Genomic DNA, 24,859 nt, shown 5'->3' with positions numbered 1-24,859 from the left:
TTAACCAACAGTGCAGTTCAAGAAGAAGAAAATATTTACCAAGTAGACTCAAATAAAAAGTAATAATAAAAAGTAAACAATGAGAATAACAATAACGTAGCTATATACAGGGGGCACCGGTACCAAGTCAGTGTGGAGGCTATATAAAGGGGGCACAAGAACCGAGTCAGTGTGCGGGGTACAGGCTAGTTGAGGTAATCTGTACATGAAGGTGGGTGCGTAGTGACTATGCATAGTTAACAAACAACCAGCGAGTAGCAGCAGTGCACAAAAGGGAGGGGGGTGGGGGCATATTAAAATTAAACACTCTGTCAATTCATAAGGATTTGTAAGACCCTTATTTTATATTAATGGACAGAGCCCAGTCTTAAAGTCAAACAGCAGTTTATTCACGAGAGTACTGAACACGATACAGTTTACCACAGGTTATAAACTGAAAATGATGTCATTAGTTCCAGTACCAACCCGTCTCTTCTCCCACCCTGTAACAAAGGCAGTATCTCAAGCCTTCCCACATCGTCTCCCTACCAATTTAATATAATTTATGGTCGAGCCAAGGTCTTCTTGTGTAGATAAGCATTCTAGCCAGTCTGAAGATATAGTTCATTCATTTCTACCAAGGAACAGACAGTCATTGTTCTAATTCTTGATTATATTTACACACATTATATTCAGTACTAGGATTAAGAAAGAAAATTCATACATATACAGTAACATAATAGTATTCTGATTAGTGTATATATACAGTAACATAATAGTATTCTGATTAGTCAGTCCTGATTGAAATGTATACATAATTAGTCATTATTGATAAATTCCCTTAACAGGGGGGGTCAATGTAAATTGTTTCGTGGTGATTTTATGAATTGTATGGCTGGGGGGTAGAAGCTGTTGAGGCTTTTGGTTCTAGACTTGGCGCTCCGGTACCGCTTGCCGTGCGGTAGCAGAGAGAACTGTTTAAAACTTGGGTGACTGGAGTCTCTGACAATTTTGTGGGCTTTCCTCTGACATGCCTATTACATAGGTCTTGTTGTTCCTGTATGCTCTTATGTTTAGATAAGAATTGTATACCTGTCTTGTATACCTATACACCATTCTTGTGTGTGTTTAATAAAAATATTTTAAACATAGGTCCTGGATGTCAGGAAGCTTGGCCACAGTGATGTACTGGGCCGTACAGTGATGTACTGGGCCGTTGCACTACCCTCTGTAGTGCCTTAGGGTCAGATGCCGAGCAGTTGCCATACCAGGAGGTGATGCAACCGGTCAGGATGCTCTTGGTGGTGCAGCTGTATTACCTTTTGAGGATCTGGGGACCCATGCCAAATCTTTTCAGTCATCTGAGGGGAAAAAAGTTTTGTTGTACCCTCTTCATGACTGTCTTGTTATATACCCGCGTAGGTGATTGAAAGATGAACTGAGGTCCACACTCCAGTCCAGTTGATGGTGGTAATGCACCTTAAAGTTGGTTTCCAACCTCCATGTAAAGTCCAAGTAAGAAAATGAAGCCTGAAGGAAGGAGAAATTACGAGAAACTAATTTGGTTTACCGTTTGGGGCATCGCAACTGGTTACTTATTTTGATGTGATATGAAGTATTGTGTGAAATTATTTTGATGTGATATGAAAGTACAGCGATTTATGTTTCTAGAAATGTATCGCAATTGAGAATCGATTCACATTTAGATGCTTCAGCCATTCCTACAGAACAACATTAAAGTGTAGAACCCCTTTACTGCATATTGGTTCAACGACTGCAGAGACGGTACTTACTGGTGTTAAGCAGATCTCCAACCTCCTCTTCTTCCTCCAATGTGACAGTCATCTCCCCCTCCAAAAACTACATCCTCCTCTTCTTTCACTCTGAACGCGTCTTTCTCTTCTTCTTTCATGGTAACAGCTACACCCTCTACTTCTTTTCGTATTGTAACATCCTCCTCTTTCACAAGAGCTTCTTTCTCCGTCCAGCAGACCTCCTCTTCTTTATCAGGAGGAGAGTAGCTTAGTGAACTCATGGTCGGGGATGTTAGCTAGCTAGCATTAGAGACTAGCCTAGTTCTAAACTAACTTAGCAAACCAGCTAGCTGACAAACAATGTAAATATATAATTAAATGGGCCAACAAGTACATACGACAGAAGTGTGTTTAATACACAGCGATTAATATACACCAAAAGAGTGTAAAGTGTAAAAGTTGTAGCTATGTTTGCTAGAAAGCTACCGAGGTGTCTGACTAGCTGTTGTTGTTGAAGGAGCGTCCCGTTCACTAAATTATACGTCACACTGGCAGCGTCGCCGGAACCTAAAATACGCACAACGCCAGCTGGTGACTGCAAGTGGGTGCCAAGATGGCTGCTTGAACAGACACTTTTTTACCGAGCTCCGTACCAAACTTCAGAAAGATTGTGAAAAATGTAAATAAAAAAAGTTTAGTCATTATTATCTTTCTTTGTTCAAGATATAAGACCTTTCCTGTGACTGGAATGATAATTGGATCATTTATTTCAGCATGTCCATGCAAAGTCGTGACAAAAAAAGAAAGGAAAAAGTTAGCCGTTCTATTGCTAATCAACGAGAGAAACGTGCTTTTAGACAACTGCCATAACTACACTTGGCCTATGGATAATATCATGCTTTTGAATGCTGAAGATTACGAATTCCCCTCTTTACCGGTTACTCCGTGCAAACCTCCACCCTCCAAAAAACCCAACATGAACTCTGACATCGTGGCTACCCTCTCCTTACTCATCAACTCCAGGTGTGACGCCATTGAGAAAATGGTAGGCGCGAACACCATGGTTATCGAAGGCTTGAAAAAGACTGGAGTTTGCATGTGGTGAAATTAATGATGTGAAAACGAGAGTGGCAAAAGTTGAAAAAAATGTGGAAAGGGTGGAAAAGAAGTTGGTGATACCATCGACGTTGTACATCGCCTCGGCAAGAAGCAACAGCAAAGCGATTCAAGACCCAGGGGTATCATCATCCTTTTCACTACCAGATTCTACAAGGATGCTGTCTGGAAAGCTGCTAGGAAGAACGCCTTCCTTCAGAGCCATGGTATGCGTTTCGCCGAGCATCTCAGCCCGGAAGACATAGAAAGAAGGAACAAGTTGTGGCCTACGATCAAGATAGCACGAAGTGAGGGGAAGGCTGCTTACTTCGTAGGAGGACGAGGTTTCATCAACGGTTCAGAAATCCATATTCCTCCCTAAAATCTCACCAGAAGGAACAGGTTGATGGTTTCAGCCATGGTATTCTCATTTTCCTTATGTGGTTTACCTAACAAGCATCAGGTGACTATTTTACAGGAATACTCAGGTATTTCAATTCATTAGTTTGTTCTTGTATGACCAGAAGTCCTATTTTGTTTACAAACTTACGAAGAAGATTGAAAGCTGAATTTATGTTTTATGTATACAGTAACTAAGATGCTGTTTTAAATGGCATACAGGTCTGCTCTGACTTTACACGGTTATTGTTCTATTTAGTTATTAATACTTATTTCCAAAAAAGGTCTTAGGAACGTTTATTTGTAAAACATTTTGTTATTCAATTATTTTATGAATAGTTTTCATATGTACTTAATATAGTAGGTACCCTTTTATTTAAATTATTATTTGTTGTTTTATTTCTCAGAATAGTTCCTGATTACACTAAAGAGGGTTTTTAGTCTCTCTTACTACAAGAACCCTTGGTTTGGTCTTGAACATAATTTCCAGTTGAGTTGAATTTCAAAGGTTACGGAATAAGCCAGTTTCACTTTAAATTGAATGGTGCAGAATTAAATGGTGCAGATCTCGGTTCCTTATTGTTTACGTTCACTGCTCCTACGTCTTTGACTCATCCTACTACAGTTTATACTTTTATATAATCTTTGTTGTTTTGTCTTTGTCTATATTATCTCTTAATGCTAGGGGGTTACGAAACAGTGTGAAGCGCAAGGCCTTATTTTTATTTGCTAAACAATTTCGAACAGATTTTTGCTTTTTTGAAGAGTCTCACTCAATTTCTGCTGATGCCAACTTCTGGAGGTCACAGTGGGGCAACGATATTTGGCTTTCCCATGGATCTGAACGCTCTGCTGGTGTCACTACAATGAAAAATACCTTTGGTGGTAATATTCTACACTCGGAATGTGACCCCTTTGGTCACTTTATTTGTCTTGTGATCAGTTACAATGACATTACACTCATTACTGTAAACTTCTACGGGTACAACACCAAACATGAGAATGATGAGTTGCTTGAATCTATAGAGAAACATATACTTCATTGGTTATCTAAATTTCCCAATTCGTTATTATTGATAGGAGGGGACTTTAACATTACAATAGATAATTCAACTGATAGATGGCCCCCAGGTAGGCCAACCAATCAGAATTTGGGTTTAATACTTTTTATGGAAAAGTTTGATCTTACTGATATATGGAGAGAGAGGTTTCTGGCCGAAAGATCATTCACTTGGAGTAACAAAACAGGCTCCAGACAATCCAGAATAGATTTTTGGCTTATTTCCAAATGTATTGATAGTGAGTGTGTTACTACAAATATTTGTACTACTCCCCTCACAGACCATAAGGCTATTTACATTGATATCAAAATATTTACCCCTGATACGAACCTTGGTAGAGCATCCTACTGGAAGCTAAATAGCTCATTATTAAATAATGATATAGTTACATTTGAGGTTAAAGATCTGCTCTCACACTTTTGGGAAAAGGCTTGTGAAGAAAAATCTTATTGCAAGAACTGGGAGCTCTTTAAATTTGAGGTGTCCAAATATCTTAGAAAATATGGTAGTAATCTTGCTAAGACCAGAAGAGCTGAGGAGGAAAAGGTGATCATTAAGATAACTTCCCTTTCTCAGAGGTCCCCAGCTGACCTCTTGGGGGAGGAGAAGATGGAACTAATTGAGTTACAAAATAAACTGGATAATATATATAAATTAAAAGCAGAAGGAGCCTTTATTAGATCTAGGAAAAAATGGATTGAGGAGGGAGAACAGAATTCATCCTATTTCTTTAGACTTGAGAAATTTCACTCTAAAAATAACACTATCCATAAGTTAAACATTGATGGTGTTATTACAGATGACCAAAAATTAATCGCTAAATACTGCAGCAATTTTTACAGAAAATTGTATAGCTCTACGTACTGTCAGGAATCCACAGATATGTTTTTTAACTCACTGAATAATGTTCACTCTATCAGTGATATAGAATCTAAACAGTGTGATGAACCCATCAAAGTTGAAGAGATTATAGAGTCTATCAAACATCTAAAGAACAATAAATCACCAGGTGTTGATGGAATTACATCAGAATTTTACAAATTATTTTCTGAACAAGTAGCTCCCTTCCTATTTGAAGTCTTTTTAGAGAGTATTAAAAACAATGTTCTCCCTCCTACAATGAGTCAGGGGTTAATAACACTGATACCTAAGCCTAAAAAAGAAGTGCTGCTCATCGATAACTGGCGTCCAATTTGTCTTCTTAATAATGACTATAAGATATTAGCCTCACTACTTGCAAAAAGAATTAAAGAAGTCCTGGATGCAATCATTGATGAAACACAGTCTGGCTTCATGAGGAACAGACATATTTCTAACAATGTCAGACTAGTATTAGACGTACTTGACTACTCAGACCTAATAACTGAGGATAGCTTCATATTATTTTTAGATTTTTATAAAGCATTTGACACAGTAGAGCATCAGTTTCTCTTCCACTCCCTTGAGAGACTTGGCTTTGGGGATTTTTTCTGTAAGGCTATTAAGACTCTCTATGCAAATGGTAACAGCTCTATCAAATTGAAATATGGCACCTCACCTAGATTTGAGTTAAAGAGAGGAATTAGGCAAGGTTGTCCTATCTCTCCGTACCTGTTTTTATTAATCACCCAACTTCTTGCAAATTCTTTAAATAATAGTCCTGTACAAGGTATTTCCATAGCTGGTAAAGAAATTATTATAAGCCAGCTGGCTGACGATACTACACTTTTTCTGAAAGACGCTAACCAAATTCCCATATCGATCAATGTGATAAAATCCTTTTCCAAAGCGTCTGGTCTATATCTTAACATTAAGAAATGTGAACTCATGGCTGTCAAAGATTGTGTGACACCTTCATATTATGGTATTCCAGTAAAAGAAGAACTTACATATTTAGGCATAACCATTACAAAGGATCAGAAGTCTAGAGGCTTACTAAATTTTAACCCTCTTATTAAAAAACCCAGAAGAAACTAAATCAATGGCTACAGAGGGACTTATCTTTAAAAGGTAGAGTCCTAATAACCAAGGCTGAAGGTATCTCTAGACTAACATATGGTGCTCTATCTTTATATCTTGACTGTAAAATAAGCAAGGAGATAGACCAGATGCTTTTCAACTTTCTTTGGAGAAACCGTACCCATTACATTAGGAATACTGTTGTAATGAACACTTATGAGAATGGTGGACTGAATTTTCTGGATTTTACTACTTTAAATAATACTTTCAAGATCAATTGGATAAAACAATTCCTAAGAAGACCCACTTCTATCTGGAATTGTATTCCTCATCATGTCTTCTCTACTTTTGGTGGCCTTAACTTCATGTTGTTTTGCAATTATAATATTGACAAAGTTCCAGTGAAACTTTCTGCTTTTCATCAGCAGGTTTTCTTGTCATGGTCCTTAATTTATAAACACAATTTTTCTCCACACAGATATTATATATGAAATAATCGGGATATATTGTATAAAAATAACTCTCTGTTTTTAGAATATTGGTTCAGAAATAATATCCTATTGGTGAGCCAACTGGTAAATGCAGAGGGTCTTTTACTCAGTTATAAATAATTCTTATCACTTTACAAGGTCCCTGTAACACCTAAAGATTTTGCAATTGTTTTAGATGCCATTCCCTCAGGTGTTGCTATGTTATTCAGGAACATGTCAAGACCTGACCCTCAGAGCCTACCTTCTATTGACCCTGTTGACTCATCAGTAGGAAAGATTTGTTTCTCTTTTGGTCCATTCAACAACAGAGCGATACGATCCTTGTTTCAGCAGGATGTTGTATCTATACCTTATGTCATGCCTTATTGGAATGGATTTATTGATAATATCTGTTGGAAAAAGTTTGGATGTTGCCACACACATACCTACTTGTTAACAAAATTAAGGAAGTTTCCTTTAAAATTATTCATAAATATTATCCTGCCAACCACTATATGAAGAAGTTTAAGGAAAACATCAACTCCAATTGCTCCTTTTGTAATGACCACCCAGAAACAGTTGTGCATCTTTTTTGGCATTGTATGCATGTAAGAAAACTGTGGCAAGACATCAGTAGGTTTATAATTGAACACATTTATGAAGATTTACACTATTGTGGAGAGATGTACTGTTTGGATTCTTTACATACAATAGAAAGAAGCGGAATCATTTTTATGTAATTAATTTCATTATTCTTTTGGCCAAATTTCATATACACAAATGTAAATTTACAAACAGAAAACCACATTTTCGTACCCTACAAAAAGAAATTGAACTGTATTTTAAGACGGTTAAATGCTCTACTAACAAAAAAGCTGTTAGAATTGTAAGTATATGCATGTCCCTTAAGGTCCTTGTGTAATTGTAATGTGATATTGTACCCCCTAGTGCGATTGTCCATTGTTTGTAATCTATGTATGCTTGTGTTCCCTCATGTGCTTTATGTATTGATTTGTTGTTAATAAAAATAAAAAATTAATAATAATAATAATAATAATAATACACATTTTAAAAAAGCCAGCTGCTGACTGGAGTGGGTAACGCAGTTGAAGAACCAAAAGTGTATTTTTCATTTATTTCATAAAGGTTTAAAATTATATTAAGTCGTTCAAAGAGAAGCATGTGTTGATTGATTCGTGTTTAATGAGTGAGAATTTAAAACAAACTTTACACACCACTACATATTTTCATTGAACCATACTTCTGAAATGGATCATTTTGACCCCAGAGGCATATCTTTAATCATCGCCTAAATGTTGTTTATTCAATTTTTCATGACTTTGTCAATCAACTTGTTCTTAATAAATCTAAATCATGGTTTAGGGTTTCTGTATCAAAATGGACTTTTAACAAATTAAAATCCTTTGGAGTAATTTTGACACCAGCCAATAGCACCTTTGATAAATAGGACGTTTATTTAAAATCAAAATCACATTTTATTGGTCATATACGTGTTTAGCAGATGTAGTGAAATGCTTGTGTTTCTAGCTCCGAGGGTGCAGTAATGTCTAACAAGTAATATCTAACAATTTCACAATTTATATCCAATACACACAAAACTAAGTATTTGAATCTAGGTTTCTCTGTAGACATGATCCATCCCACCAGAGCGTGGTGGGGCAACTGTATCGGTGGTTTTGACCAGATCGACACCTGCAGATATACAGTATAGTGCCTCCCATGTACTCTCCTAAGATTGGACTTTTCTATACCACATGACTGTGTTCCTGCCAAGGCAGCAGCTACTCTTCCTGAGGTTTCTGATGGGTCTCCATTAGTTCCTGCCAAGTAAGACGTAAGGTCAGAGAGCGCATCAGCAGGGAGCAACATGATAATTCATGATTTCTTAACAACCATTTTTTATTTAATGTCTATTAAGAGTACCTTATCAACTTTATTTCACTAGGTGATGTTTCATTATAGAGAACATAACATGACAGTACATGACATCTAAGTAGCTGAATATGATGATTATGGACTAACAGTTTGAACGACACAACTCATGTTATTCTGGTTAAACAGTGGGAGACTAGTTGTTTAAGGAGTGGGGAGTTTTTTACAGTTAGGAAATAATATGTCATATTTTAATTGTACCTCAGCCAGAATTGTGAATGGTGTCTGATGCAGTGACATACTAGACCATGGCAGTAAATCTAATACTTAGTTGTTTTTAGTCAGGCATGAAAGGTCTGGGGTGGTTCAGTGGTTATAAGTTACATCTCTGGCCATGCTGGTAGGGTCTGAATCAAACCCAATGTCCAGTGGGGTTGATCTGTTTGATCCAATCGTTTGTTTCAGTAGTTGAATCCTTTGACGGATTGTTGATTTCAACATTTTTCATTTTCAACAAATGCACTGGGTTGGTTGAAAAGTAATACTAAACTTACCATGCACTTTATTGACAAAGTGGAAGAATTTTATTTATATATAAGTTATTACAATGCCATTCATACAAAACAAACCATCAATATTCCAAACAAAATCAAATATAGGCATTTTTAAATTAAAAACGAAACAAAAACCCAATAACAAAAAAACTCAGGGGAGCATCTTCCCTCCCCTTCATGCCTACAAACTACATCTCCCCATCCCTAATCTATCCCCTTAAATCATCTAAATTAACCCCAACCCTAAACCTCCCTTCCACCTCTCCCAAGCAGCATGCTGCCCCGACTTCCTCTCCTCCCTCTTCCCCCTCAAATTTCCTTCCAACCTCCTCACTATCCCCTCCACCCCCCAATATCTCCCTGTCTTTACCATGTCCTACCTGGCTTCCCACAGCCCCATTTAAAGAGGCTTATGAGAAGTCAGAGCAGAAACCTGTCCCTGACCGTCCCCCTCACTCTCCCTATACCTCTCTACCGTAGCCCAAACAAAACAAAATTCCCTTTCACCCACTTAACAACAGCCGTGCCCTAGCCCATACTACTCCGGCAAAGGCACAGTCCCAAAAGGTGTCTCCTCCCCGCCACAAGATGGTCTTGGACAAGTGGGGGATGGTGCCAAGCTATGCCTGTACATGATGGAACGTACCGGCAAGCACTTATGGAGGCTCAACCAATTCAGGTCCTTGAGCTTGTTGTCCAGACCCCGTGCCTGCACTCCCTCCCAGACCACTACCGGGATACCCACTACAACCTTAACTAAATCCCACCACTCTAACACCCCCTCACACATGGACCAGAGGCCTTCAATCCCATGAAACAAACCAGTAAAGGCTTCAATGAAAGCTAATCCAGCACATCCAAATGTAATTTCCAGTACCCCCTACCAAAGAGGCAGACTGGTGACCTCACCTGCAGGAGCACCCCGTCGTGATCCGAAAAGAAAACAGGCAACAGCTGCCTAGACAACTGACCCAAGGACCTAGACAGAAAAATATAGTCAAGCCTCCACGCAACCCCCCGGGAGTTGCACCAAGTGGAACCAGCCATTGTCGGAGTAGTGTGCAGTTCTCCAACCAGACCATGGCAAGCACTATCCCCCCTACCCCTAAATCTATATTAAAATCCCCCCTATCACCACTTACCTATTTGTGGCGCACAAGGGCGCCATCTCCACCACCTCCTTCCAGTCTGCCGCCACCTGTGGCCCGTACACCCCCACTAATCTTTATCTGCAATCCCTTAAGGTGACATCCACCCCCAAAACCCTCCCCTGCATAATCACAAATGAACCCTCAACCTTTACCTCCCTGTGCCCACACAAAATCCCTACCCCTGATGAGTGCAACCCCCCTATACCCCAAACCCCCTTGTCCCACTCCCTCCTAAATCTATTAACATCCCAGGTGAACCCCTTTAGGTGAACCCCCTTTAAAAAACAAGTCAAAACCCACACCCTCTAAATAACTAAAAACCGCCCTCCTCTTAACAAAATCCCTTAAACGCTTACATTTAAACTACCAAAAGTTATAGTAGGCTCCATTAAAAAATACATAAAATGAATTCAAAAACAACTATATTCTGACTACTAACCCTGCCCGCACCCCCCCCAACAACAAAAAACAAACAGGAGCCTCACTTGATGCTCCACTGCTCCATCTCCACCTGCAGGGACGCTGTCTCTCCTCCCGACGTCCCCCTCTCCCCCTCCATCTCATCAACCCAGGATACAGGAATGGTGTTTGGCTCCTGAGTGCCCTGCATCCTGTGTTGACCACCAGACTCCTCCACTTCCCCAGCCCCGTATCTGGTTGGGTAGAGAGTAGTGGAGCCCGTGTCCCCAAACAGGAACTGCGACCCCCCCCCTCAGTTGACCAGCCCTGAGCTGAGCTTGGTGTATCAAGCTCCTCCAGGAGTTGAGGGGCTGGGGAAGCCAAGTAGGAAACAGAAGTTTCTCCCACCCCCATCACTCGCTTGGCCACCCCTCCATGTCCCCTTCCCTCTCGCTGTCTGTTGAGAGCCCCTTCCTCTTCCCTCTCTTCTTTGGCGATGGTGGTAACAGGAAGACACCACCCCCACCCCCTGCAAGCTCCTCCACCATTCCCCAATCACTTCCACGAGAAGACTCGGCATTCTGCTGTCCCCCCCACTCCCTCCTCCTCCACTGGTCCTGCCACCGACTCCTTCTCCACCACCTCTCCCACCTTTGCTGCTCACTCTGGCTCCTCCACTCCCTTGCTTCCTTCCGCCTCTTTTCCCCCTCCTCTCCTCCCGGTTCTGCTGCTCCCGTGCCTTCTCTGTCCCCCTCTCCTCCTGCTGCCGCTCTTTGCTCCTCCTTCCGTGAGGCCATCCCCTCTGGGCCTGTGCTCGGTTCTTGGTCTGGGCCTCCTCCCCTTCCCCCGCTCCTGCTCCCCCCAACAGCGGACACATATGACCTCTGACAAGCCGGGCATTCCTGCCACAGGTGTGCTGACGAGCCACACCCGTGGCACACCTTGAGCTCGTCACAGTCCTTCGCCTCGTGCTCCCCAGATCCACAAAATCTGCACTTGTTCTGCAGGAGGCTAGGATGTGGCCGTAAGCCATACAACGCCTACAAAACGGGGGCTGACGTACATAAAACAATGTCTCCCTGTCAGCCCCCAGGGAGAACATAGCTGGAGGATGAAGGTAGCCGCCCAGTCCCTTTGGGTCCTCCCTGAGGAGGGCCTGGAAGTCTCTCCTCCCGTTCCAAAAACCCAGGGAGTCCTTGAGGTCCCTTGCTGAGGAGATGTCATCCATGTATCTCCCCAGAAAGGCCCTCACTTCCTCGTCCTTGACGTATGGGTTATAAATGTTCACAGTTACAATCCTGAAATTGTTTTTTGCCAAGCTGGTTACCTCGTAGTGGCACATCGGCCTCGCACCTCCCACTTCTCTCACCTTTTTCAGGATCTCGTTGTGTTTTTCTTCTGAGTGTAAAGCCACATCATAAGTTCCCTCCAACAGGTAACCTTGGAGGCAAAACACATCCTTCCCTGTCAGTTTAAGGAGGCACATCAAGATAGTCCTTCCAAACGTGTCACGTCCAAATGGCTCAGTCTCCTTGTCCTTCCACGCAAAGCGAAATGTATTCGCCAGACCGATCCCAGGGACTGACCTAATTTGAAGAATTTTGCACCATCTCCACTCCGCTCTCTTCTAAAAAAGGAAAAACTGAAAAGAAAAGCAAAAATGGCTGAGAATCATTACCCAAAAAAACTTTACCGCCCTCTGGCCTTCGGCTTTCAGCTAAGGGGCTACGGTACCTCAGTACCCAACTTTAACTTAGCCACACAGGAGAGAAGCCTTATAGCTGTGATCAATGTGGAAAGAGATACTCTGATTCAAGTGGTCTGATTAAACATCAGAAATTACATGCAGGAGATCCACAGAGTGTAGAATGATCTCCAACACCAGACCTATGTACATCATATCACATTTTATTTGTCACATACACTTGTTTAGCAGATGTCATTGCGGGTGTAGCAAAATGCTTGTGTTTCTAGCTCCAACAGTCCAGTAATATCTAACAATACACACAAAGGAATGGAATTAAGAATATATAACTATTTGGACGAGTGATGTCAGAGGGGCATAGACTAAGTTCCTCGGAGTACACATCACGGACAAACTGAATTGGTCCACACACACAGACAGCGTTGTGAAAAAGGCGCAGCAGCGCCTCTTCTACCTCAGGAGGCTGAATAAATTTGTCTTGTCACCAAAGGCACTTCTACAGATGCACAATCGAGAGCATCCTGTCGAGCTGTATCACCGGCTGGTACGGCAACTGCTCCGCCCACAACCGTAAGGCTCTCCAGAGGGTAGTGAGGTCTGCACAACGCATCACCGGGGGCAGACTACCTGCCCTCCAGGAAACCTACACCACCCGATGTCACAGGAAGGCCATAAAGATCATCAAGGACAACAACCACCCGAGCCACTGCCTGTTCACCCCACTATCATCCAGAAGGCGAGGTCAGTACAGGTGCATCAAAGCAGGGACCGAGAGACTGAAAAACAGCTTCTATCTCAAGGCCATCAGACTGCCACCACTAACATTGAGTGGCTGCTGCCAACATACTGACTCAACTCCAGCCACTTTAATAATGGAAATTGATGTAAAAAAATGTATCAACTAGCCACTTTAAACAATGCCACTTAATATAATGTTTACATACCCTACATTACTCATCTCATATGTATATACTGTACTCGATACTGTTTCAGTATGATATGTTAGATAAATGAATAACGACAGACACCAATGTCAGGTTCAATAGCCTTGTTTGTGCCTTGTACGAAAGGCTACAACTGGAGTCCGGGGAACAGTCCGGCTAGTCGATTGCCTATCAACTAGACTCCGTAACAGATACCATCTACTGCATCTTGCCATGCCGTTCTGTACCATCACTCATTAATATATCTTTATGTACATATTCTTTATCCCTTTACACTTGTGTGTGTATAAGGTAGTAGTTGTGTAATTGTTAGGTTAGATTACTCGTTGATTATTACTGCATTGTCGGAACTAGAAGCACAAGCATTTCGTTACACTCGCATTAACATCTGCTATGTGACAAATAAAATTTGGTTTTATTTTAAATACAGTAGAATAGGATAGAATACAGTATATATGAGATGAGTAATACATAGACTAAGATACAGTAGAATAGGATAGAATACAGTATATACCAGAGGTGGGACTAAGTCATTGTTTTACAAGTCACAAGTCCCGGATGTTTTGCAAGTTGCAATCCGTTTTTTGTTGATACAGCGTGGTCTTTATATCTGAAAATAATAATTACTTAATTACATCAAGCGTTCCAATGGCAAAACGTTTGATTTAATTACATCAAGCGTCCCAATGGTAAAACGCATGATTTAATTACATCAAGTGTTCCAATGGTAAAATGTTTGAGTTCATTGTGACACGGTCACGTTGCCTGCTGTTTATTGCCACGTTGGGATGCAACCTTTTTTTAATATCCTTTTTTATTTATTTTTTATAATCTTACCCACGTTTTTTCTTCCCAATTTCGATCTTGTTTCATCTCTGGGGGAGGCGAAAGTCAACTCATATGTCCTCTGAAACATGACCAAACCGAGCTTCTTCACACCCGCCCGCTTAACTCGGAAGCAAGCCGCAACAATATGTCGGAGGAAACACGGTTCGTTCACCTGACGACCGAGTTCAAGCCTGCAGGCGCCACAAGGAGTCACTAGAGCGAGATGAGCCGAGTAACTATTGTGTTATTGACAGTACGTTTGTTAATTCCATGTGTAACTCCGTGTTGTTTTTGTCGCACTGCTTTGCTTTATCTTGGCCAGGTCGCAGTTGTAAATGAGAACTTGATCTCAACTGGCCACCAGGTTAAATAAAAGAGAAAGAAATAACACATAATAATACATAAAAATGTAGGAGCAGTATAGACCTAGTCTGTTCATTATATACATCTACATGATGTATTGTTACACCATGTAGGAGCAGTATAGACCTAGTCTGTTCATTATATACATCTACATGATGTATTGTTAGACCATGTAGCAGCAGCATAGACCGACAGTAGCTACTTATTTAGATTTAGTATGACTTAATGAAACTGCCTTAAATGTGCTGTAGTAAACATTTTTTATTCGCACTAATCAATCAGCACATTCCTGTCTTTGTATGTCTCAATATAATAGTATTATTTAATTAAATCCATTTAAAATAATCTTTGTCTGAAAATAAAATATGATCCTCAACTGCGTTTCCCCTCCAGTCAGCAGATGGCGATGTGCGTCTTTCAGGCGACGTTGCCAGCGTGACGTATAATCTAGTGGACGGTTCTTCAGAAACAGCTGGTCAACCACCTCCGTAGCCTGCTAGAGGACATAGCCGAAAGATTCAAGCTATTTATACGCTTTCGGTGTATATTACCTACTGTGTTTTACACACTCTTCTGTCGTATCTACTTGTTAACCTATTTAATTTAATATAGCGTTATTTTTTATTAGTCAGCTATAGTAGCTGGCTGGTTAAGTTAGCACTAGCCTAGTCGCTAATGATAGCTAGCTAACATCCCCGACCATGAGTTCCCTAAACTACTCTCATCCTGTTGAAGAAGAGGAGGTCTGCTGGACGGAGAAAGAAACTCTGGGGCTGAACATTGTCGTGAAAGAGGAGGAGGATGTTACAGTAAAACAAGAAGTAGAGGGTGTTACAGTGAAAGAAGAAGAGAAAGGCGTTTCAGTGAAAGAAGAGGAAGACGCGTTCAGGGTGAAAGAGGAGGAGTATGTTACTGTGAAAGAAGAGGAGGAAGAGAAAGGGGAGGATGTAGCTTTTGGAGTGAAGAAGGAAGGGGAGATTACTGTCACATTGAAAGATGAAGAGGTGGAGATAGGAGATCTGATTAACACCAGTAAGTACCGCCTTACATGTGTTTTTAACTTTGGATATTCGGAGTTGGCTCGTCAATACCTCTTCAACGGAGGGCCCAGGATGATGACTAATATGTCTAGAATCAGACGACGTAGAGAACAAGCTACCCCTTGTTTTCTCCGTTCCGTTTCCAAAAAGTGACTTAACATATATATTTGAGAAGGGTCTATCTGCTGACCGCAGACTGGGGGGCACGGCGTGTAGTGATTTTCGTGTAGTGATGATTTACTACACACCGTGCCCCCCAATAGTGACCTAGAGAGTTACAACCTACTGTAACCTACAGGCATGACCTAGAGAGTTGCAACCTACTTTAACCGACTGGCATGACCTAGAGAGTTACAACCTACTGTAACCGACTGGCATGACCTAGAGAGCTAAAGTTGTAAAGTTCCTGGATTTTAAATGAATATTTTCTAGTAACAATGATAACTTGTATCTTCCTATCCACATGTGGGATCCCTCTCCTTTGTCGTCCTCTCTACACCAATAACAGACAACTACTGTGGGATCCCTCTCCATTGTCGTTCCCTCTACACCAATAACAGACATACTGTGGGTCTCCCAATCACGGCCGGATGTGATACAGCCTGGATTGGAACCAGGGACTGTAGTGACGCCTCTTGCACTGAGATGCAGTGACTTAGACCGCTGCTTTCGTGTGTGTGTTTAACTTTTTAACTGTGCTAGAATGCTTAAAAGGCTGCTAAAAATTGTAATATCGGTTATCGGTATCGTTTTTTGGGACAAGGAAACTTGGCCAAAAATGTAATATCGGTGCATCCCTTTATTCTAAAATTGATTATTATTTTTTAAATCCTCATCAATCTACACACAATACCCCATAATGACATCACAATACCCCGTAATGCCAAAGCAAAAACAGGTTTAGATGTTTTTGCAAATGTATTAAAACTATTCCCCAGGATAACTAGTCTGAGTAATGTAAGATGTATGATCCCAGGATAACTAGTCGCAGAGTAATGTACGATCCCAGGATAACTAGTCGCAGAGTAATGTACGATCCCAGGATAACTAGTCCCAGAGTAATGTACAATAACTAGTCTCAGAGTTTAAGCCTTGTCTGAGGGGGAGGTTTTTCTAAGCTATATGGAATTGTTTTAATAAGGTTTAAATAACATGAAGAGCTTCCACAGTATAGTACTGTAGAAACACCCTCCATCATGAAGGGCTTCCCCAGTATAGTACTGTAGAAACACCCTCCATCATGAAGGGCTTCCCCGGTATAGTACTGTAGAAACACCCTCCATCATGAAGGGCTTCCCCAGTATAGTACTGTTTTAAGGTTATACCAAGGATAATTAGGCTTTATGATTTAGAACTGTAAGACTCCTTGAAGTATCAACCAAAAATATTCATAAGTTAATTTGTGTCAAATTATTAGGCCATACTGCTATAACCCATAGTAACACATTGGATAACATTCACAACATGGAACAACAGTAACCATAGTTACATTGTTTCCCTCAAAACATCTAAAGGAAGTTTGTTCTGAAGTGTCTGGTTTCCTAATTAGCAGGGAGGAGTTTCTACAACCAGATATACCACATCCATAACTAGTGGTTTCCTCATTACCAGATATACTACATCCATAACTAGTGGTTTCCTCATTACCAGATATACTACATCCATAACTAGTGGTTTCCTCATTACCAGATATACCGCATCCACAATTAGTGGTTTCCTCATTACCAGATACAGTGGGGCAAAAAAGTATTTAGTCAGCCACCAATTGTGCAAGTTCTCCCACTTAAACAGATGAGGCCTGTAATTTTCATCATAGGTACAATTAAACTAAGACAGACAAAATGAGGGGGAAAAATTCCAGAAAATCACATTGTAGGATTTTTAATGAATTTATTTGCAAATTATGGTGGAAAATAAGTATTTGGTCACCTACAAACAAGCAAGATTTCTGGCTCTCACAGACCTGTAACTTCTTCTTTAAGAGGCTCCTCTGTCCTCCACTCGTTACCTGTATTAATGGCACCCATTTGAACTTGTTAACAGTATAAAAGACACCTGTCCACAACCTCAAACAGTCACACTCCAAACTCCACTATGGCCAAGACCAAAGAGCTGTCATAGGACACCAGAAACAAAATTGTAGACCTGCACCAGGCTGGGAAGACTGAATCTGCAATAGGTAAGCAGCTTGGGTTGAAGAAATCAACTGTGGGAGCAATTATTAGGAAATGGAAGACATACAAGACCACTGATAATCTCCCTCGATCTGGGGCTCCACGCAAGATCTCACCCGCCGCCAGAGACTTAAATCCTGCAGTGCCAGACGTGTCCCCCTGCTTAAGCCAGTACATGTCCAGGCCCGTCTGAAGTTTGCTAGAGAGCATTTGGATGATCCAGAAGAAGATTGGGAGAATGTCATATGGTCAGATGAAACCAAAATAGAACTTTTTGGTAAAAACTTCCATCAGCAAGGGCATTGAAGATGAAACGTGGCTGGGTCTTTCAGCATGACAATGATCCCAAACACACCACCCGGGCAACAAAGGAGTGGCTTTGTAAGAAGCATTTCAAGGTCCTGGAGTGGCCTAGCCAGTCTCCAGATCTCAACCCCATAGAAAATCTTTGTAGGGAGTTGAAAGTCCTTGTTGCCCAGCAACAGCCCCAAAACATCACTGCTCTAGAGGAGATCTGCATGGGGGAATGGGCCAAAATACCAGCAACAGTGTGTGAAAACCTTGGGAAGACTTACAGAAAACATTTGACCTCTGTCATTGCCAACAAAGGGTATATAACAAAGTATTGAGAAACTTTTGTTATTGACCAAATACTTATTTTCCACCATAATTTGCAAATAAATTCATTAAAAATCCTGCAGTGTGATTTTCTTGATTTTTTTTTTCTCATTTTGTCTGTCATAGTTGAAGTGTACCTATGATGAAAATTACAGGCCTCTCATCTTTTTAAGTGGGAGAACTTGCACAATTGGTGGCTGACTAAATAATTTTTTGCCCCACTGTATACTACATCCATAACTAGTGGTTTCCTCATTACCAGATATACTACATCCATAACTAGTGGTTTCCTCATTAGCAGATATACTACATCCATAACTAGCGGTTTCCTCATTACCAGATATACTTCATCCATAACTAGTGGTCTCCTCATTAGCAGAGAGGAGTTTCTACAACCAGATACACCACATCCATAACTGCAAACAAATTGCATGTGCATCGCCTTCGTGCTGCAATTTTAGGTAACACAGAAAGGGGCTTATTGGAGACCAAAAGTCGTCTGGCACAGTGCTTAGAGTTTCAACAACATGAATAACTTATTTCTTGCCTACAATCATCGATGTTACTACTGAAATATGCCTCTTCTGGCTCATTTTAAGACAATTGTAACATTCATTACAGACTTGAATTGTTGTACAACATCATGGCTTCACTGTTGGCATCACCTTTTACAGTGGATTTCTACTGTTGTGGGCCTTTAACCATTTGTCTGACTTTGTTGTTCACACAGGAGAGAGATGTGACTATCGTGGAGCCTCTGGGCTGCCTCAACAACCTCATGATGCTGAAGAGGCAGAGAAGAGTCTCTCCACATCAGAACACCTCAAGAAACATCTGAGGAGATCCACATGGAAGAGAACTCACTGCTGCCCTGATTGTGGGAAGAGCTTCACCTCATCAGGCATTAAAATTCATCAGAGAATCCACACAGGAGAGAAACCTTATTGCTGTGATCAATGTGGGAAGAGTTTTACTACATCTGGCTCTCTGACAGTGCACCAGAGAATACACACAGGAGAGAAACCTTATAGCTGTGGTCAATGTGGGAAGAGGTTTACTCAGTCAAACAGCCTGATATCGCACCAGAGAATACACACAGGAGAGAAACCTTATAGCTGTGATCAATGTGGGAAGAGTTTTACTACATCTGGCTCTCTTACTTTACACCAGAGAATACACACAGGAGAGAAGTCTTATAGCTGTGATCAATGTGGGAAAAGTTTTATTCAATCTAGCTATCTGACAATGCACCAGAGAATACACACAGTAGAGAAATCTTACAGCTGTGGTCAATGTGGGAAGAGTTTTTGTCAATCTAGAGATCTGACAGTGCACCAGAGAACACACACAGGAGAGAAACCGTATAGCTGTGGTCAATGTGGGAAGAGTTTTATTACATCTAGCATTCTGACTCGACACCAGAGAACACACACAGGAGAGAAACCTTATAGCTGTGGTCAATGTGGGAAGAGTTTTATTACATCTAGCATTCTTACTCAACACCAGAGAACACACACAGGAGAAAAACCTTATAGCTGTGGTCAATGTGGGAAGAGTTTTGTTCGATCTGGCCATCTGACAATACACCAGAGAACACACACAGGAGAAAAACCTTATAGCTGTGGTAAGTGTGGGAAGAGTTTTGTTCGATCTGACTATCTGACATTACACCAGAGAACACACACAGGTGAGAAATCTTATAGCTGTGACCAATGTGGGAAGAGTTTTACGACATCTGGCTCTCTGACTTTACACCAGAGAATACAAACAGGAGAGAAATCTCATAGCTGTGATCAGAGATAATCTGATAAACGATCTCTGATCAAATATCAGAAAATGTATACATGAAGAAGGAGTTTCATGATATCAATTCATTAATGTCACAATGTAGAAGCCTAAACGTCACCCTGTTCTATGGATTTCAGCATGATATATATTAGCCTCAGGGGGAAATCCAGGCTCTGAAATGGAGGAGTACTATTTATGTGATTTAACAAAAAGTGACTAACAAAAAAAGAGTTGTCCTCTAACCAGGGATGTTCACATTATTCCCAGATTCCTGGTTTTTGAGCTGTTAGTTTTAACAGGACGTGCAACCTCATCTCCCTCCTCTCTCGGCACAATTGATTTCGACGTGAGATATCGTTGAGTGATGACAAATAAGTGTTGTGTTCCTTTGTTTTGAGACCCCTAAATTTAAATTCATCACTCCAAAATGTAGCTGACCGTCTTCTGCAGGTTGTCCTCTAACCAGTGAAGTAAAATATATCTCCCATTTCCATGTGTTTTTTAGTTGTGTTAGTTTCAACAGCACGCACAACCTGATTTCCCCCCTAATCGATATCAGTGATTTATTGCTACTTGTCAAAACAACGGTTTTTGGTGCTTGTGTCCGTGTTGAGGACCACTTGGTTCCTGATTGTCTCAAGGTTGGGCAGTCAAAAAGATTTGTGTTTTGTGTTTAGCCAATGCGTTGCCATGGATTACAATTTATTTTGACTGCATGTTTTTCCGTATTGGAGATTAGTTGTGTTTGGGCTCGTTCCAAGGGGACGAGAGTTCTAGAAGCTAGTGAGTTTTAGGAAGACGACATGTAGAGAACTGATTCAAATAAAAAATACGTTATTTTTTCTTGTTTTTAATTGTTGACAGCCAGTAGACACCATGTTTATATTGTAGTTGATTATAATGTGAAATGGAAGTTCTTTTCTGTTGGTGGTGCGCATTCTCTTTATTTTGACTGTTACGGTTTTCCGTTTTTCCATTTATTGTTTTGAGGTTGGACTTTCCACGGGATGAGCTTCTTAGACGTAGGGGGAACTGATTTTTGTCACCTCGTTTTTCAGTGACAGCCAATCAGTGCACCCTACGTGTTTATATTGGTGAAGGTGAAGCATTGTAGTTGATTATAATGGAAAACGTTTTAGTTGGTGGAAGCATTCTCTTACAGGGGAAGGTGTTACACCTGTAATGGCTTGTCCATCTCGTGGTGTTTCAGGTTCTATTTAAGAGTGTCTGGCCCTGTGCTCCAGTTGTTTTGATAGATGTGGAGAGTCAACACCTTTAGTTGCGCCACCTTTTTGGTTTGCTTCCTGTCTTTTAAGTTAGGTGTGGGTTTTTATTTTATTTGCCTCTTCTTGGGCAGATTTAGTGGGTCTCATGGTGGGTGTCTTTTATGTCCCAGTTGTCACTAGTCAACTTTCAGTGGACACTGAGAGCAAAACTGCAACATTATGTTATACTTTTATTGGATCAAATGTTTTTTTTGCAACCGAATAGATGGTTCTTTGAACAATCTGTGTGTTCTACTGAGGATGGGCATCTGGGAGATAACTGACAGGAGATTTACAATGTCTTTTGGGTGATAAAACCTAAAGAGACCGCATTCCAGAGCATGAGTTAATGTTTCTGTTCTATATGGTACCAGGGAGAGATGACCCCAGGGCCAGAACCTGGTCTCTACACAAAGAGTACTGTTTTTACACGAGATGCTGTGAATTATAAGTATCTTTCATACCAATATTAACCTTGTTACCCGTTCTATACGTCTATTGTTGGTCATGTAGGTTGAAAGGGGTGCATCTTGGCTATTAAAGACCTTTGTACTTTTGTCTCGTGGCTCTCAACAAATCATCTGGGGGTGATTTGTCAACCAGCCATCATTATTGTAGAGCACTCAATTGAGTCACTTTATATGTGTACGTTGTATTGGCCTGCTCCCTTATTATTAAGTGAATAAAGATTTAGTTTAAGAATAACTCTGACTTGTGTGATAAGTTTGTCTCATTTGATATTAAAGAAATTAACCACATTTGGCGATTGGGATGTGAATCTTTACTTGGTGACTGCTCCTGACGACCTGGGTAAATGGAACACGAGGGATCCCTCAAACTTGGAATTTCAGGAGACCACACTTTGGGAACGGAGCAGATGGACCCACCTTTGATCTGAGAGGCAGCGAGCCAAGTGGATACCACATCTCAAATGTAGTCTAAAAAAAGAAAAAGGTGAGTGAAACAAGCAGAATTTTTATAAAAGCCTCATAGGCTTTGAGTGTGTATTCCTGTGTGAGGGGGGCACCTTGGAGGTGTAAACAGGGCTGAGGCAATAGGCTCTGTGTGTGTATTCCTGAGTGAGGGGTGAGGGGACACCTTGGAGGTGTGAAGAGGGCCCAGTCAGCTAGGCTCACCTGAGTGGGTTGATTCACTGATGTGGTCATCCTGTGGAGGTGTAAACGGGCCCAGTCAGTATGCTCATGGTGTGTTTTCTTTGTGGGGGGTCAGCCTTGTCTCAGGATGGTAAGTTGGTGGTTGAAGATATCCCTCTAGTGGTGTGGGGGCTGTGCTTTGGAAAAGTGGGTGGGGTTATATCCTTCCTGTTTGGCCCTGTCTGGGGTTAGTGTCCTCGGATGGGGCCACAGTGTCTCAGGCACCCTCCTGTCTCAGCCTCCAGTATTTATGCTGCAGTAGTTTATGTGTCGGGTGGGCTGGGGTCAGTTTGTTATATCTGGTTAAACTTCTCCTGTCCTATTCTGAGATGTCCTGTGTGAATCTAAGTGTGTGTTCTCTAATTCTTTTAAATTCTTTCTGGCTCAGGTAGGACCTGGGCCCTAGGACCATGCCCCAGGACTACCTGACATGATGACTCCTGCTGTTTACTAGTCCACCTGGCCATTTATGCTGCTCCAGTTTCAAGGTGACCTGAGCCCTAGGACCATGCCCCAGGACTACCTGACATGATGACTCCTTGCTGTCCCCAGTCCACCTGACCGTGCTGCTGCTCCAGTTTCAACTGTTCTGCCCTATTATTATTCGACCATGCTGGTCTTATGAACGTTGAACATCTTGGCCATGTTCTGTTATAATCTCCACCCGGCACAGCCAGAAGAGGACTGGCCACCCCACATAGCCTGGTTCCTCTCTAGGTTTCTTCCTAGGTTTTGGCCTTTCTAGGGAGTCTTTCCTAGCCACCGTGCTTCTACACCTGCATTGCTTGCTGTTTGGGGTTTTAGGCTGGGTTTCGGTACAGCACTTTGAGATATCAGCTGATGTAGGAAGGGCTATATAAATAAATTTGATTTGATTTGAACTGGATGAAAACTAGAATCTATGTTTACTAGTTAAGACCATGTATGATATAGTATAAGCTAGTAAGGTATACCAACAACCTAATAGGGAGGAGGTAATCTTCTGTGGTGTATTAAAATAACCTCACACTAGTAGTCACTTGGAAACTAGTATTGGAGATGATTTGACTTCTTAAAAGCATATTAACACCCCACAATGAAATATTCTTTAGTGCAATCACTTTAACCTATCCAGGGTCATTTCGATGGAACAGTGAGAGGGTAGCAAGTTTTAAGTTCCTCGGCATACACATCACAGACAAACTGTCATTGGTCCACTCACACAGACAGCATCGTGAGGAAGGCGCAATACAGCGCAATAATCTTCAACCTCAGGAGGCTGAAGAAATTTGGCTTGTCACCAAAAGCACTCACAAACTTGCATCCTGGCTAAACAGCTGTATCACCGCCTGGTATCAACTGCACCGCCCTCAACCGTAAGGCTTCCAGAGGGTAGTGAGGTCTGCACAACGCATCACCGGGGATTCAAACTACCTGCCCTCCAGGACACCTAACCACCCGATGCTACAGGAAGGCCATAAAGATCATCAAGGACATCAACCACCTGATGAGCCACTGCCTGTTCACCCCGCTGCCATCCAGAAGGCGAGGTCAGTACAGGTGCATCAAAGCTGGGACCGAGAGACTGAAAAACAGCTTCTATCTCAAGGCCATCAGACTGTTAAACAGCCACCACTAACATTGAGTGGCTACTGCCAACACACTGTCAATGACACTGACTCTACTCCAGCCACTTTAATCATGGGAATTGATGGGAAATGATGTAAATATATCACTAGCCACTTTAAACAATGCTACCTTATATAATGTTACTTACCCTACATTGTTCATCTCATATGCATACGTTGATACTGTACTCTATATCATCGACTGCATCCTTATGAATACATGTATCACTAGCCACTTTAACTATGCCACTTGGTTTACATACTTATCTCATATGATAGCTCTGTACTGCATATCATCTACTGTATCTTGCCTATGCTGCTCTGTACCATCACTCATTCATATATCCTTATGTACATATTCTTTATCCTGCACAATGGTGTATGACAGTAGTTTTTTTTGGAATTGTTAGTTAGATTACTTGCTCGTTATTACTGCATTGTCGGAACTAGAAGCACAAGCATTTCGCTACACTCGCATTAACATCTGCTAACCATGTGTATGTGACAAATAAAATTTGATTTGATTTGATTTATAAGATAGTAAGGTGCACCTGTAATTATTCTCAGCATGAGAGTTGCTAGATTTATTCATTAAACCTTTTTCCATAAAGTTAGAGTGAACCAAGGTGGCTGAATAGCTGTTGATGTTGAAGAAGCGTCCCGTCCACTAGATTATACGT

General features: G+C 41.3%; 2 protein-coding genes across 2 annotated transcripts in view; one reads left to right on the top strand and one right to left on the bottom strand.

Annotated features, from left to right (window-relative positions):
- The window catches only part of LOC112239864 (zinc finger protein 239-like), a 43,462-nt gene extending 32,558 nt beyond the window's left edge, over positions 1 to 10,904 (bottom strand). The window contains exon 1 of the mRNA XM_042325009.1: positions 10,780 to 10,904. Coding sequence (XP_042180943.1) covers positions 10,780 to 10,904 — 125 coding nt within the window. The remainder of the gene's footprint in view (positions 1 to 10,779) is intronic.
- A 4,002-nt stretch (positions 10,905 to 14,906) lies between these two features.
- On the top strand, positions 14,907 to 21,091 carry LOC112239865 (zinc finger protein 501-like). Its single transcript, XM_024408259.2, has 2 exons — positions 14,907 to 15,565; positions 19,096 to 21,091. Exons 1-2 carry the CDS (start codon positions 15,235 to 15,237, stop codon positions 20,166 to 20,168), a joined length of 1,404 nt encoding a protein of 467 aa, XP_024264027.2. The 5' UTR covers positions 14,907 to 15,234; the 3' UTR covers positions 20,169 to 21,091.
- The last annotated feature ends 3,768 nt before the right edge of the window (positions 21,092 to 24,859 follow it).

The sequence above is a fragment of the Oncorhynchus tshawytscha genome, linkage group LG07, assembly GCF_018296145.1.
Source record: "Oncorhynchus tshawytscha isolate Ot180627B linkage group LG07, Otsh_v2.0, whole genome shotgun sequence".
In the NCBI taxonomy this organism is placed as follows: domain Eukaryota; kingdom Metazoa; phylum Chordata; class Actinopteri; order Salmoniformes; family Salmonidae; genus Oncorhynchus; species Oncorhynchus tshawytscha.
Note: the sequence above shows the minus strand (reverse complement) of the source record. Positions and strands in the feature narration are given on the sequence as shown.

Excerpts from the sequence above, each read along its gene's own strand:
- LOC112239865 (XM_024408259.2), top strand. The coding sequence starts at position 15,235 with ATGAGTTCCCTAAACTACTCTCATCCTGTTGAAGAAGAGGAGGTCTGC. Across the intron at positions 15,566-19,095 it reads AGGAGATCTGATTAACACCA|GAGAGAGATGTGACTATCGT; the intron begins GTAAGTACCGCC and ends TTGTTCACACAG.